The sequence below is a fragment of the Pseudonaja textilis genome, chromosome 2 (genome assembly GCF_049901715.1).
Source record: "Pseudonaja textilis isolate UNSWEBS1 chromosome 2, rPseTex1.2, whole genome shotgun sequence".
Lineage (NCBI taxonomy): Eukaryota > Metazoa > Chordata > Lepidosauria > Squamata > Elapidae > Pseudonaja > Pseudonaja textilis.
Window position 1 is genome coordinate 76,930,575 of NC_141991.1, and position 14,947 is coordinate 76,945,521.

At 37.4% G+C, this 14,947-nt stretch overlaps 1 protein-coding gene across 1 annotated transcript in view; it reads left to right on the forward strand.

Annotated features, from left to right (window-relative positions):
- Positions 1 to 14,947, forward strand: part of TRPC7 (transient receptor potential cation channel subfamily C member 7) — a 130,168-nt gene that overhangs the window by 54,705 nt on the left and 60,516 nt on the right. The window contains exon 2 of the mRNA XM_087924357.1: positions 1,949 to 2,131. Within this exon, the coding sequence (XP_087780483.1) occupies positions 1,949 to 2,131 (183 nt within the window). The remainder of the gene's footprint in view (positions 1 to 1,948; positions 2,132 to 14,947) is intronic.

Sequence of the window (14,947 nt, forward strand, 5' to 3'; positions counted from 1 at the left end):
TTCATTGCACACTGCCTTGCTCCTGAGATAATGAAAATTCCACAAATATGCTTTTCTGTTTTTTGTTTTGTTTCATCTTTTCTTTTGATAGAGCTTTTCTTCCCTTCAAAGTGCTCACTGCATTGCACAAACTCTATGTATCCATTCTTTGATTTCCATTATAGACGCTACTCTTCTTTGTAGGAGAATCCCCATAAGAACCATGTGTTCTTCTGAATATAGCCATCATAACTGGGAGAGCTGTTTTGTTTTGCTTCCATTACCTTCTCTTACAATAACGCACTGACTTAAAAGCATCCAATTGTTTGTCTACTGGATACATTTTTTTCTTTAATAATCCCAATACAACTGTTGGTGATATTAAAGAAAAGAAAGATAAAGTTCATGAAGGCAATCTGAACATCACTTTGAGTAGTGACTTTAAACTTCAGTCATTGTTTATAAAAATGCAGATAAAAAGGCAAGCATCCTTAGCAAGCTTTCGCACTTTCACATCATTGGATTACAATATAGCAATCCTTAACATATTCACTATTGTACAGTAGAGAATAAACTCCACTGAAAATGTTAAATTTGCTATGTTCTGAAGATAATGCCTTAGTTGGTATTTTCCTTAATATTCACAGAAGTCTTTCCTCCATGAAGAAACATTCAGAATAGAATAGAATTCTTTATAGAATAGAATAGAATTCTTTATTGCTTTGACACACAAGGAATTTGTCTTGGTGCAAATGCTCTGGTGTACATAAAAGAAAAGATACTTCGTCAAGAGTCAAGAATCATAAGATACAACATTTAATTATAGTCATAGGGTACAATAAGCAATCAAATCATACTAGGAAACAGTCCATATAAATCATAAGGATACAAGCGACAAAGTTACCATCATACAGTCAAAAGTGGGAGGAGTGAGGAGAAGATTAATAGTAATAGTAGTGCAGATTTTGTAAATAGTTGGACAGTATTGAGGGAATCATTTGTTTAGCAGAGTGATGGCATTCGGGAAAAAACCAACCTTGTGTTTAGTTGTTCTGGTATGCAGTGCTCTGTAGTGTCATTTTGAGGGTGGAGTTGAAACAGTTTATGTCCGGGATGTGAGGGGTCTATAAATATTTTCACAGCCCTCTTTTTGACTCATGCAGTATACAGGTCCTCAATGGAAGGCAGGTTGGTAGTATTTGCTTTTTCTGCAGTCCTAATTATCCTCTGAAGTCTGTGTCTGTCCTTTTGGGTTGCAGAATCAAACCAGACAGTTATAGAGATGCAAATGACAGACTCAATAATTCCTCTGTAGAACTATATCAGCAGCTCCTTGGGCAGTTTGAGCTTTCTGATTCAAAAACATAATTCCATTATTTAAAATGTAAGATGTTATTATACAAGAATATTTTTTTAAAAATTGGTACGGATTGGTTATTATTTAATTTTTAATGAACTTTGAATGCTTTCATATTTTTTTCCATGGCAGAGCAAAAGCACCTTTGACAGCTACATGATCAGGAACAAGTCAACAGATGAAATATTTTTCAGCTTGAAGATTCAGGAGTGGAAAAAGTTGTATATAACACAATTCTGTTTGTCATTAAGGTTTTTTTTTATCTGCTAGGGGGAAAACGCATGTAGAGAAAGCATAGAGAAGCACAGATATTATTCATTTTCAAAGCTTGCAAACATCCAAAGGTTGTATCCAATGCTCTCTGCTTATGCAGGAAAGATTTATCACTGCCCGCTGAATTTGTCTGCAGTTTCCTGTAGTTCTGGAACCCCTCCAAACGTCTTTCTGTCTGCAGTAGAAGCTTAGGGACTGCAGTGGAGGGATTTGCCCATTGTACTCGATACAATATGTGTTCACGCACAAGTCTATCACAGCCTTCAAGATTGTAGCCAGTTTAAAGAAGCCAGTTCCATGCTGTATTGGTTAAAACATTGTTTGTCTCTGTTTCACTAGAATGATTATAGGAAGTTATCTATGCAATGCAAGGATTTTGTGGTGGGCGTCCTGGATCTCTGCAGAGACACAGAAGAAGTGGAGGCTATTCTGAATGGTGATGCGAGTGTACAAACATGGCCTGAACATCCCCGTCCAAGTTTGAGCAGAATCAAGCTAGCCATTAAATATGAAGTCAAAAAGGTGAGTATTCTCTTGCTTGTTTCCTTGATGCATGCTGAAAGTCAGATTAAAAATTGGATTTCTTCATGGATTACCTGCTCAAAGGACTACATGTAGACAAAACACGTAGAGCTTAAAGTTATGGCAGAGACTAAAGGTGAAGGATGGTAGCAATAGCAAGATAGGAGGAGATTGTGGGTTGTGGTGAAAGATGGTGACACTTAACTGTGGAACCTACTTTGAAAGTAGTTCAATGACTCTACGTCTCAAAGGACTGAATCAGCATGACATTTTAGGAATAGATGCTTTTTGCAAACTCTCTCTCAACTTTTCTTGAAATAAGGCTTACTTGAGTAGTTGGATAAGGCTGGAAAGAACCTGTAGATAAATCTATGAAGCATTTTTATCTAACTCCTGGTGATTCTTGTGAGTTTCTATTAAGACACAGTAATCCATTCAATTTAGAATGAAAAGAAAACAGTGCTGAGCTGTAAAATAGAGTTTGTTTACCATGTGGAAAAAAATCTTGTTAGTATTCTAATACAGTATAACTTTACATTTGTTGTGAAAAATATTATCCCTGTCTGCATGTTAAAGACCTAAAGGAGAATAACATATATTCAAAAGCTACTTAAATTGGAAGTAATGCTAATCAGTTGCCTACAGCCTGCAATCTCCAAATAGGTTTGTCTAATAATTGTTGAGGATAATAGGAGTTGCAATCAAACGCATTTAGAATTTGCCAGGGTGGGTGGACATTGCCCAGAGGGATTTTTTTTCAGACCAACTTTGTTAATTATAGAAGTTTATGTTCTACTTTCTTCTTTGATGATATTTAGGATCTGGAAGAGAGAGGTTGTTTTTGGTATTTTTATATTACAATATGTCTTTCTTTTATTTTCTGCCATCACACATCAACAAATATACCTCTGTATAAAGGAAGGATGCAATCTTTGTCTATCTCATCTTATAAATCAGTCTCTGGGGCCCAGTGCAGCACAAAAGCAGTGGATCTTGATTAAAATAGATAGGCTCAGAATAGCGCTTCAGAGACTCAAAGAGAAAACTGTAACATCATCATTGAAAAGATTCATTAGAATTGTTGCACAGGAAAGCCCTAGAGCCTTCTCCCGCTTCATCAACTGTGGCCAAGGAAGCTAGCAATCATTGTCTTTCTCATTGCTGATAAATTTTGACCTAATCCTTATCTCCTGGATTAATGTGCAAATTTAACTAAACCAGAATTTGCCTTTTCATTTCCAGAATATTCTGATGCACTTCTCCACTCAACGCCCCCACAACCAAAAAAAAAAAAAACATTAAATGATTTTTAAACTGTGGATTTTAAGAGGAAAAAATATTTTAAAATGTATAATTAATTGGGGATTTTCATAGTGAAATCTTTAAAAGGAAAACAAATGAATGCAGAAACAATCCTAAATGGTTTTATGGTTAAATAGAAGAGAAATTCAGAGATTTAACTTTAGGCTGAAAAAGCCACTTTGGTCTCTAATTGGGTTTAAAAAAACTGCTGGAGATTATGAATGGAGTGGTGGAGCTTATGGAAGCTAGGTGTCCTCAGCTATTATAGGTCCTAATCATTAACTTTAATGTGGTTTCTTAATGTAACAAAATTATGGACTAGAAGCCAAGAACAAAATTCTTAACTTTTATTCCATAAACCTTTGCTTTAGTCCATAAACTGTTGGAAATGCAAGTTCTTTTCTAATTTAAGTCAAGGCCTGGCAAATAATTTCCTGTGCTGGAAAACAATGATAGAAAAGGGGGCAGGAGATGAGAATGGTAATATTATATTGAATAATTAGGTCGAACTCAATGTGGTTTTCCATATCACAGACAATTGTAATGAGGCTTTACTTACCTATTGTGTAAAATCTCTTGTGGGCTTATAAACCATGATTTGGGCTTAGGCTGATGTCTACAGTACTGTTGGTATTTTTAACAGGTTATGATTAAAAGAATTGTGACTTAGCATGATATGTAAAACTATGACCAATTAACAGGTCATTTTTAAAGCAAAAATAGGTGCCCTGTAGTCAGAATTAGGCATAGAGCTCAGGGGAGACTACATAAGAGTTGTGGTAGCACAGTGGTTAGAATGCAGTACTGAAGGCTATTTCTGCTGACTGCCAATTACCAGCAGTTTGGCCGTTTTCATTCTCACTGGTTCAAGGTTGACTTGAAGATCTGGCTTTCCAAGGTCAGTGAAATGAAACCCAGATTGTTGGGGGCAACATGCTGACTCTGTAAACCGCTTAGGGGGGGATGTAAAAGCATTGTGAAATGGTATATAAGTGGTGCTGGGCATATTTCTTAAAGTTTGATGGTGAGCCAGTTAGTTCATTGGTATAAACAGAATCCTGCATTTTTCACTACACCAAGTATCTTCAGTGGACTGTGGAGTTGAGGGGATGGTTGTAATTTATTCTGTACCCTACAAGAGTCTGCAACAGCTGGCAGACCTGTGGGCTCCCACAGTGCTCACTGAATCCAAAAGGGGGAGGCTGCGAACTGAAATAACTAAGCAGAAGAAAATAATAAATTGATTGCTTAGAAGTAGGAAAAGCTTGTCAGAGCATTTTGAACAGTTTAATCATGGATACATGATTTGCAAATTGATCACTTCTTTTCCTGAGCTTGTTTTCTTTCTTCTGATTAATTATTTGTACAATATACTATGATTATGGATATTGGTTTACTGGAAGTGAACTCAGAAAGTGCTCCCAATTCTATAGTTAACAGCTGTTCCCTCCTTTCCTTCTAACTCTTTCCACCTGCTTATTGCTGCCTTAGCAGCTGTGCCCAGACTTTCTCTTCCAATTATCAAAGCAATTCATTCCAACTCTTGCACTGTAAGCTCCTTCATTTTAATTATCCTTTAGAGACCCTGGATAGATCCAACGGCAATGTTTTAAAATAGGCCAGGCAGGAGAATTATATTCCTGATTTCTAACTGTATTTATTTCACTAACATCCCAGTGTAATTTTTTTTTTTTTTGCAAAAAAATTGTAGCTTGGTAATCAATCCCCTGCTTTAAATACCAAACTTTCCTTTAGCATCTCCAATTAAAGGACCAGGGAACTGAAGTGAAGTATTTGTGGTCCTCCTGGGTCAGCTTCTTTTTAAAGGAAGTATGGTAGCCTGCAGTTTCAGAGCTTCTGGCAGCTCATAAATCCTTATGTTGCATCCACCAGGCTCCTTTCAGAATACTGAATGCAGATTCAGTCCTCATATGCTATTCCACTCTGCCACCAAAATTACGGGTTGCCTTTGACTTATGACTGCAATTGAGCCTGGAATTATAGTTATAAATCAGTGTGGTTGTAAATCAAGGCATCACATGACCAGACCTGATTTTTCAACATTAGTATCAGAAGTCATTAAGCAAACACTGCAGTCATTAAGTGAATTAATTTTCCCAATGGGTGTTTTTTGTTTGAAAAACAAATAAATGCCGGAAACCAGCAAAAAATGTTGCAAATTGCCATTGTGTGACTATGGGACATTGAAAATTACCATACACTTGAGCTACGAGCCAAGCCTCCAAAATGTAACCACATGACTGTGGGGAGTATATGCGCAGCAGTAATAACTTTGAAAATGGGTCATAAGTAGCTTTCGGTGGATGATCATAACTTTGAATGGTTGCTAACTGATCAAGTTGTAAGTCGAGGATTTGCAGTACTTTTTCTGGTGATCGTTCAGTTAGCATTTGGAGCTTTCACACAGTTTGGAACAGGGTTAATACACCACTACTTTGTTGGTTGGGCTAAAGCTAGTGCCTTCAGAATAACGAAGGCATGTTAAGACAGCCATGGCACAGAATAAAATAAATTCAAATAGAAAACATGAGCTATGCAGGCCACTTGTTATAGCTGGAACACAACAACGCAATATACTGAGTTGAATTGGTGATAGGGTCTTATTTGCATATCGCTGAAGGGTGAGTTACTGTTTTTAAAACTCTCTCTCTAACATTTTTGCCTGAGTTAGCATTGCCATTTAAAAACACCAGGAATTGCCACTGCTCATTAGACATCAAAACTAGCTTCTTTAAAAGCTCATTGACAGGCGTTCATAGAAAAAACACAAACTAAGTATAATCTTCTACCCACATTATCCATGCTATCCTCTGCATTATAACAAGATTAGAACTGCCTCCTAATACCTTTCCACATGCAAGAGGAGGTTAAAAATGATGGTGACTCAACAGGCCAAGATTCTGAGATTGATATGGCTCATTGTGGTGAGCAATATGAATAAAGGCACCCTGGAGTAGTGTGCTTTTTCTACTGAAATTCATGTGCATGAAAATAGTAGGCTTCTGGATTACTTGGGAAGCTTATCAAAGAGATGAAAAACGAAGCAGGATATTGATTTCCAGCCTCTGGCAATCTGTATGTTTCTTATCAATTTGTTTCAGGTAGGGGATGGGTCAAAGTTCGCTTTTGTGTAATTTAAAGACTAAGATAAAAATTATATATCTAAACACATCACCCTATCCATTTTCTACCTGTCCACATGCTTAATTCATTTATTCCTTTTAATGCATGGGTGTCCACTCGATCGCGTCATGTGATGTCACATGACGTATCATGATGTTTTTTGCCTTTTCAGAGCCAGGGTAGGCGTGGCCTGCATGTGACATATCTGGTCCACAGGCTGCCAGTTTGACACCCCTAAAAATGCATAGGACTTGGAAAATGGGGGGTGAGAAATTACTTGTGAGAAATATAATGGAAGGGAAAAATCTATGGGCAGAATGGGATTATACATCTCAAGGATTCCTTGGGTGACAACACAAATAAAAACAGTAAAATCAACAGCAAAACATAGGCTGCAATTCTGCCCATTGCCCCATGTTGTCATTTTTCAAAAAAACCCTAAACATGATTAAATTACTTGCCATCCCATGAAACATTGTTTGGTTTCACACATTGCACTATTCCAAAGTTTGTGGTGTACAAGCAGCAATTGCTGAGTTTCCACATGTCTTACACTAGGTTGAGTGGCAACATTGAGCACATTTCCAAAAGTTTTATTTTGCTGTAAATCAGATGATAATATCAGAATGGAATGACTTGTCTTCAGAAGTTGTGGAGATTCCATCAGTGGAGGCTTTCAAAAAGACAACTGGACAACCATCTTTTTTTTTTCTGAAATAGTGTAGGGTCTCCTGCTCAGGCTGGGGGATTGGACTAGAAGATATCCAATATCTCTTCAAACTCTGTTATTCTATGTTCTGTGTTCTACCTTGTAGAAGAGAGGGACTGTAAATTAGGGAGAGAAAGATCAGCAAAGAAGAATCTCTTCTCTGTAACTTATTTTTGTGGCTTAAGTACAACCCAGAAGAGCAGATTGGTTGAAGTCCAAAAGGTTAGAGTCAAATGTATCCTACAGCATTCATTCCAGAGTTTGTAAGCTGAAGATCTGATGATAAAGAAGTCAGGGGAAACCAGGAATGACAGAACCAGTGTCCGGAGAGGGTGAGGAGGATGTTTTTAAAAGACCACCACAAGATGATGGTCATGGCAGCACATCAGTGCTTTGCTCCTTTTATACATATATTAGTCCCTTATATCTGTCAGACCGCCCGCTGATATATGCCAACAAGCTAGTTTTCCATAATCCATTCATGTGTCCTAATCATGCAATTTTGGAATTATATAATAAAAAGCCTCTGTCTATGCTGAAATAACCATTGTAGCAACAAAACAAATGCTTAGAAGGTTTTAATGGACTAAGGAACAATAGCTGCAGATGAGCTGCTTGCAACAGTAGGAGCCGCTTTTATTGATTTAACCAACCTGCTTAAAAGTGGTGAAGTGGTTTCTTCAATATGGAGCACTTTATGGATATTTCTAAATATAGAGAAAAATGTGAATCGGACTTTATTCATCTTCTTGCAGTTTATTGGCCTCAATGGGAGTTTATCAGGATTGTCATTAAAGACAAGTTGCTAGTGAAAGCAATACTTCAGAAAATTTGCCATCTGTATTTGTTTTGTGTTTCAGGAGCTGTTAATACTCAATGAAACTTAGAAATAGATATTTTACTTGATGTGTTCATAAGGGTAACATTCATCTTCTGAGAGCCATATGCCATGGCTTTAAATTATAATACCATTTATCTCTGGCTAGGTTTCACATGATCTAAGGGTTTAACTCAGATGTGACCAAGGTCTTTCTTTTTTATCAATGATGTTATTTCATCTGCTTGGAAGTGGGAAAAGCCAGTTGAATAGCTAAACTATTCACATGGAGTCTTCTCATCTACCATCATTGCATTGGAATGGGTCTGTGTGACTGGTAATAACTTCCTAGAATAGAATAGAATAGAATAGAATAGAATAGAATAGAATAGAATAGAATAGAATAGAATAGCTTTATTGGCCAAGTGTGATTGGACACACAAGGAATTTGTCTTGGTGTAAATACTCTCAGTATACATAAAGAAAAGGTACATTCGTTAAGAGTCAAGAATCATAAGGTACAACACTTAATGATAGTCATAGGGTACAATCAGCAATCAAATCATACTAGGAAACAGTCAATATAACTCCCTATGTGATTAAGACCTGAAAGTTAGGAGCTGATCATCATGGAGAAGATCTATCTATCTCAGGGGTGTCAAACACAATTTCATTGAGGGCCACATCAGGGTTTTGTTTGACCTTGAGGGGTCATGGTGAGGGTGGGCATGGACAGCATGACATCACTTGTGTTGGGGGTCCCTATGGTGGCCCCAGCCCCCTGCCAGTGAAAACGGGCTCCCAAGCTCCATTTTTGGCTGCGACGGCCTCCTGCAACCCCCTGCCAGCAAAAATGGAGCTTGGGAGGGCCATGCACAGGCTCCATTTTCATTGGCAGAGGCACTTTGGGCTGGTCCTTTGCTGTTTCCAGGACAGCCGTGGGCCAGATCTAAGCACCCCATGTGCTGTATCTGACCCCCAGGCCTTGAGCTTGACACCCCTAATTCATGTGGTCTAGATGTGAAGAGCCAACAATGACTTCATGGTACATAATAAAAAGAATGTTTAATTCAAACATGCTAATTGTGTAAACGGAATAATAAAATTATTTGGATCTTTATATTGCTATTATTTTTATATAGATCTCTAACTCAATACCCAGCAATTTCTCTCTCTCTCTCTCTCTCTCTCTCTCTCCCTCTCTCCCTCCCTCCCCCCTCTCTCTGCCCCCTCCCATCCATGTTTCTCTAGATTACTTTATGACAAGATTTTTTTCCAAACTATTAAATCTGCAATCTTATTAAAACGAGTGGCATTTCATGTATGTCGTAGTTTATTAGGATCTTAGTGTAACTGACAAACTTGCCAATCAGAGGTGGTATTCAGCAAGTTCTGACCAGTTCTGGAGAACTGGTAGTGGAAATTTTGAATAGTTTGGAGAACCAGCAAATACCACCTCTGACTGGAGATTTTACAGTCTCCTTCCCTAGCCATGCCCACCAAGCCATGCCCACAGAACCGGTAGTAAAAAAAAATTGAATCCCACCACTGTTGCCAATAAGAGTTTCTGGCTGAGTTTTGCAAGTAGCCTTCATTATTGACTGATTACTTAATGATTGTTCAGAATTACAGCAGCCTCGAAAAGGGAGCTTGATATATAAGGCATTTCTGACCATCGTAAAATATCATGCCAGTCCCCCTGTGATCACATGACCATACTTGGGGTGCTTGGCAACTGACATACATTTATAACTAGTTATAGTATCCCATGGGCTCATCACTGTGACTTGCTGCATTTTTTGTCATTTTTTCCAGAAGAAAACAGCAAAAAATACCCACTGGATATGCTGGATTTGCTTAATGACCACATGGTTTCATAATGGCTGTAGTGACTCACCTTATAACAATAATAAAATTGTCATAAAATAGAGTTAGGTCAAGTGGTGATATGTTCAATTACCACCCTAATTTATAATTAAAATTCCAGGCCCAACTGTGCTGATAAATTGGATCTAGCTTGCTATTTATTACTGTTTTTTTTAAAAAAGTTGTTTGATCTAATTGTTTAAACTTTACTATTATGCAATTTACACTCACAGAATTGTTGTTTTGACTTCAAGGTTCTCCCCTCTCCTTTTTTTTTAATTGTTCATTTGGGTTTTGTAATTTATGCAACTACTGTATAATTTTACCATTTTATAATAGAATGCAGGAACCCATTCAGTGAAAGGAAGATTCATTGTATTAAAATAACAAATCACTTGTTAGCATTTTCTGGTCAGATGAAAACTTCATTTCTTTCAAAAATGCAACTATGCTCACAGATTGTAGCTAAAAGCTACCTAACCATTTTTCTAGCTGTTAGAAACCTGTCATTCTGAATTTCAATGGAAACAGACCTGTTTAATATTCTAGCCAAGTCTATATTGATTCATATCCTGTACTGCCCCATTCTTTTCATGGTTTCCTTTGATAATTGTTCTTATGGACTTCAGAAGCTTTTCGGTTTATCAAAAATATGAATTAAAAAAATACTAAAAGTGTAATATTAACCTATTTTAATCTGCTTATTTTGATAGATTTAATCTCAATCCAATATAGATTAATCATTCACTGTCTGAAGCCAACCCTTTAACATTATGCGAGCTGGATTGGACTTGCATCATGTATCTTCCATGTTGGGTGGAAATGATATACATAATAGACTGCACCATCCATGTTGATTTTCAGTATTGAGAGAGAGAGAGAGAGAGAGTAAGTTGCCTGTCTCATGTTCCCATGTCTACCTGGTGATGTCCACTACTGACTCTTCTCCATCCAAAAACATCCATCTGGAAAGGATGGTTATCACCTGAGGCCATAAAGATATTCATGCCTCCCTTCCACACAGACCTAGTCCGCATCAAGCAATAAGAAAGTCCATGAAAACCTGGCTTTTTCAGAAAGCTTTAGAGTGGGGATGACTGAAAATTGGTTTTTTATCTGGAGTCACTTTTATGACTGAAGCTACATATAAGCCTGAGGAAATGATTAATACATCTGGGATTTGAACACCAAGTCTGTTTCTAACTTCTTTATCATCTATCTCTAGGGCATGATGAGCTAAGGATCAGAGAGCAAATATCATTTTTAGTTCTTCCCTGTCCTTATTAGTTTAAAATAAATCTGCTCTATAAAGCTCCTTAAAGTCTGTTTTATTGGTACTTGACAATTCACGGGTATGCTTTCTAGAAGACTTTAAACTCTTAGAGATGGCCCATGCCAGGTTTTTGTGTACTCCCTTCCAGGCCTCTGTGTTGGGCCTCTGTGTAGGGAATAAGACATGGTTGTCCCCAAGGAATGAGGCAACATTTGTTGCTTCTTTCACTGGTTAAGGCTTATCTTCAATAGCCTTCTTAATTCTTTCTGACAACTCCTCTTTGTGATGGAAGACAAAAATTTTTGCTCACTGACATTTTTTAAACCACTCCTCCCAGTTCATGTTGTCTTTAGGCTTAGAGAAACCAGAGCAGAATTCCACCAGCGTATTATGATGTAGTATAGCAGATAGATCTGCAGGTTGTTAGTGAATCTCAGGGGTGCTTTTAAATAAGCCATTTGTTCCTGCTAATCTCTGTCTCAGCTCTGCTATGCTGTGCAAAGTTTTTTTGCTTGGTCCATTTTGACATCTTTCCTACAGTGATATTGGAGGGTAGATACCAGAAAATCACATTTGCAAAGAGTCTGTCCTTAGGATTCAGTAAGCCTGAACCCCTTGCCCATATGTTCTTTATTGTCTCTACCAAAACACCATATGGTCTATCTTTTAAAGTTTCTCATTAGTAGAAGTCAATATCACTATAAGGTAAAGCTGTATGCTTTCTCTTGCAGAATCACAAGCAATTTGTTACAAACGGTGTGCCTAAGTTCATGTTGGTTGCTATCTCAACCAGAATGAAAACATTGTTTTCATCTTGATACTGTTGATATCTTGGTACCAGTCCTTTGTTATTCTCTAGATTTAACTTCTTTTTCCCCATTTATGTTTTCTTCTTCTTCTTCTTCTTCTTCTTCTTCTTCTTCTTCTTCTTCTTCTTCTTCTTCTTCTTCTTCTTCTTCTTCTTCTTCTTCTTCTTCTTCTTCTTCTTCTTCTTCTTCTTCTTCTTCTTCTCCTTCTCCTTCTCCTTCTCCTCCTCCTCCTCCTCCTCCTCCTCCTCCTCTTTCTCCTTGTCCTCCTCCTTTTGCATTATACTTATATTTCATAGTATTTTATTCTTGTTGTTATTTATCTGTGGGTTATTGATATATATATATATATATATATATATATATATATATATATATATATATATATATATAATTAAACATCTGCTTCACGTATTAATGTTTTTGCCTTGTATTAATGATTCTGGTAAGAGAAAAAGAGTATGATATTTACACAGAGGAAGATTAGTGAATGAACATATAGATGAAGTAGCCCTCATTCAGTGGACATTAAATTTCATTTCCTGCCAGAAACCATTAACGGAAAAGAATGATAGAGACTAAGTAAGCAGGTAACCATTTCTTTCCCAGATTTCAGTACAGCTCGCTTTCCCAATCAGAATGAATAATTTGTGTCTATAATATCTGCTGACATTTGGAATTCTAATTTGAATGGCTCATACTAAATTTCCTTTTGCTATTATGCTTCTCATATGCATAATGAGTTTGTTTTATTACTCTCTCTGAGGACCTGTGCATATAAAACTACTAGCCAAGAGATGACATTTCCTCCAAGAATATGTGATTTATTTGGCAGGCCCACTTCAAATTATTTACTAAGACAATTGCCTCCAAACTTTGTGCCAGCTTTTCTTGACCTCAGGCTCTAAACCTACCTGGTAAATCAGATAGTTATTGTCCAAACTTTCAATGACCTTTTTGACTGAGAAAGGGTGATTGGATAGTTGCTTACTTTTCACACTTTGGTTTTTTCATCCTAATCTAGTGTCATATGATTTCTATGGTCAGAATGTAACCCTTAAGGAGCCTGACCAAAAAAAAAAGGTACCTATTGAATAAAAGTGTCCCCTTCAATTCAGCATAAGCTTCAATGAGTGGAGTTTCCTCTTCTTTCTGCAACTTCCCTTGGCTCCCTGCAAATCTATTCCAAAAGATTGGAGAACAGTCCCCAGCAGCACGGGGAATGGGGGAATTGATGCAACCATTACCAAATCATTTTTGTTCACATAAGATTCACCAGATCAAAGTCTTTTCACTTTGCTTTAGTCTGAAAAAGACTCTAGCTGTGTGGGGGGGTGTGGGGGTGTTTTTAACAAGGGCTGGTTTTAACAGGAAACCCTACCAAGAAAGGCCTTTAAGCACATGGGGAATGTTAGCTAGTAATTATTCAATTAATAAGAAAATTATAAGATGCTCTTAAATTTGCTCCTCTTTGTGACTCAGTACAATTTGGAGCAGCTAGGTTTCATTTTCAAGGGTTCCCCTGTAACCACTTGCACTCAAAAGCTGCACACTGGGCAGAGAAAATGCCAGTGCATTATCACTCAGCATGATGCTCTAGAATGAATTAAGGCAGGAGTTGGGAAGGGAAACTGCTGTGTTTAATGCACCTATATATTAAATTATGACAGATATAAAGGTGTATCTTCCCATCTACTTGAACTCATTCATACTGATGTCTATTTCAGGTAAAATAAAAGTATAGCGACAGTGAAATCAGTGAAAGTCAACTGAGTTTGTCATGAAGCTAAAATTATATATAAGAGATATATTTTAAGTTTAAAATGTTTATGGGAACTTGAAGGATAGCACCAGATCCAGTACATAATTTATGCTGTGTGTCAAAGCTCAAAGTCGCCTGCTTAATTTGGGAGGTAGAGGCACCTATTGTGTTCTGGATTCAGGCAACCCTGGGTGATTCTCTAATAGTTAGGTCCTTTAAAAGCAGCAACTTACATCTTGTTGTATAATTGATATTCCATGATGAATGTTTTCTCAAATAGCTTAGGGTGGTAGTCATCATCATTTGCCCAACTAAAATAGCTTGAAGTTTCTGTCAATGATCTGAATGTTAGGTAGCACTAGTAATAGCACTTAGTCTTATATACCACTTCACAGTGTTTTAAAGCCCTCTCTAAGCAGTTCACAGAGCCAGCATATTGCCTCCAGCAATCTGGCTCCTCATTTTACTGACCTTGGAAGGATGGAAGGCTGTGTCAACCTTGTGTCTGGTGAGATTCGAACTGCCAATCTGCTGGTAAGATGCATTAGTTATGATAGGAACATCCAGCAGTTTAAAAAAGTCTTTTCAGAAACTGAGCATATTGTTTGGCTACGTTAATTTTCCATTGTCATAAAGCATAAAGATAAAAACCAGTTTGGAGAAGAGGAGGACATTTTGATAACCAGAATGAGATAGTAACAAAAATGTTTGACTCTGAAAATCTAAGTTTAAGGATATCCTTAGAGATAGATCACTGGTAACTTTGGGCCAATCACTATGTCTCAGCTCAATTTACCTCACAGGCTTGTGATTGGGGATAAAATTGCAGGTGGAGTACTATATTGAACATAAATGTAACAACTAGAAAGATGCTGAAGAAAGCAAGCATTTCTAGACAATCTGACAAATTCAACTCCCCTCACAAAAAGTATGTCATGCCTCAAGACAGCCATAGAACAAAATGACTTGAAGCTGCAGGGCATCATTGTCTCCTAGAGCATAGTTTGCCAACTCTCACTCATTCAAATCCAGGATGAGCATGATTGCTGGTGATCATTATGCACATCACAACTTGATGTCACCAGTGCTCTTCTTGGCCCTGCTAATTGCTCACCTGCTCCACCTCCATGGCCCAAA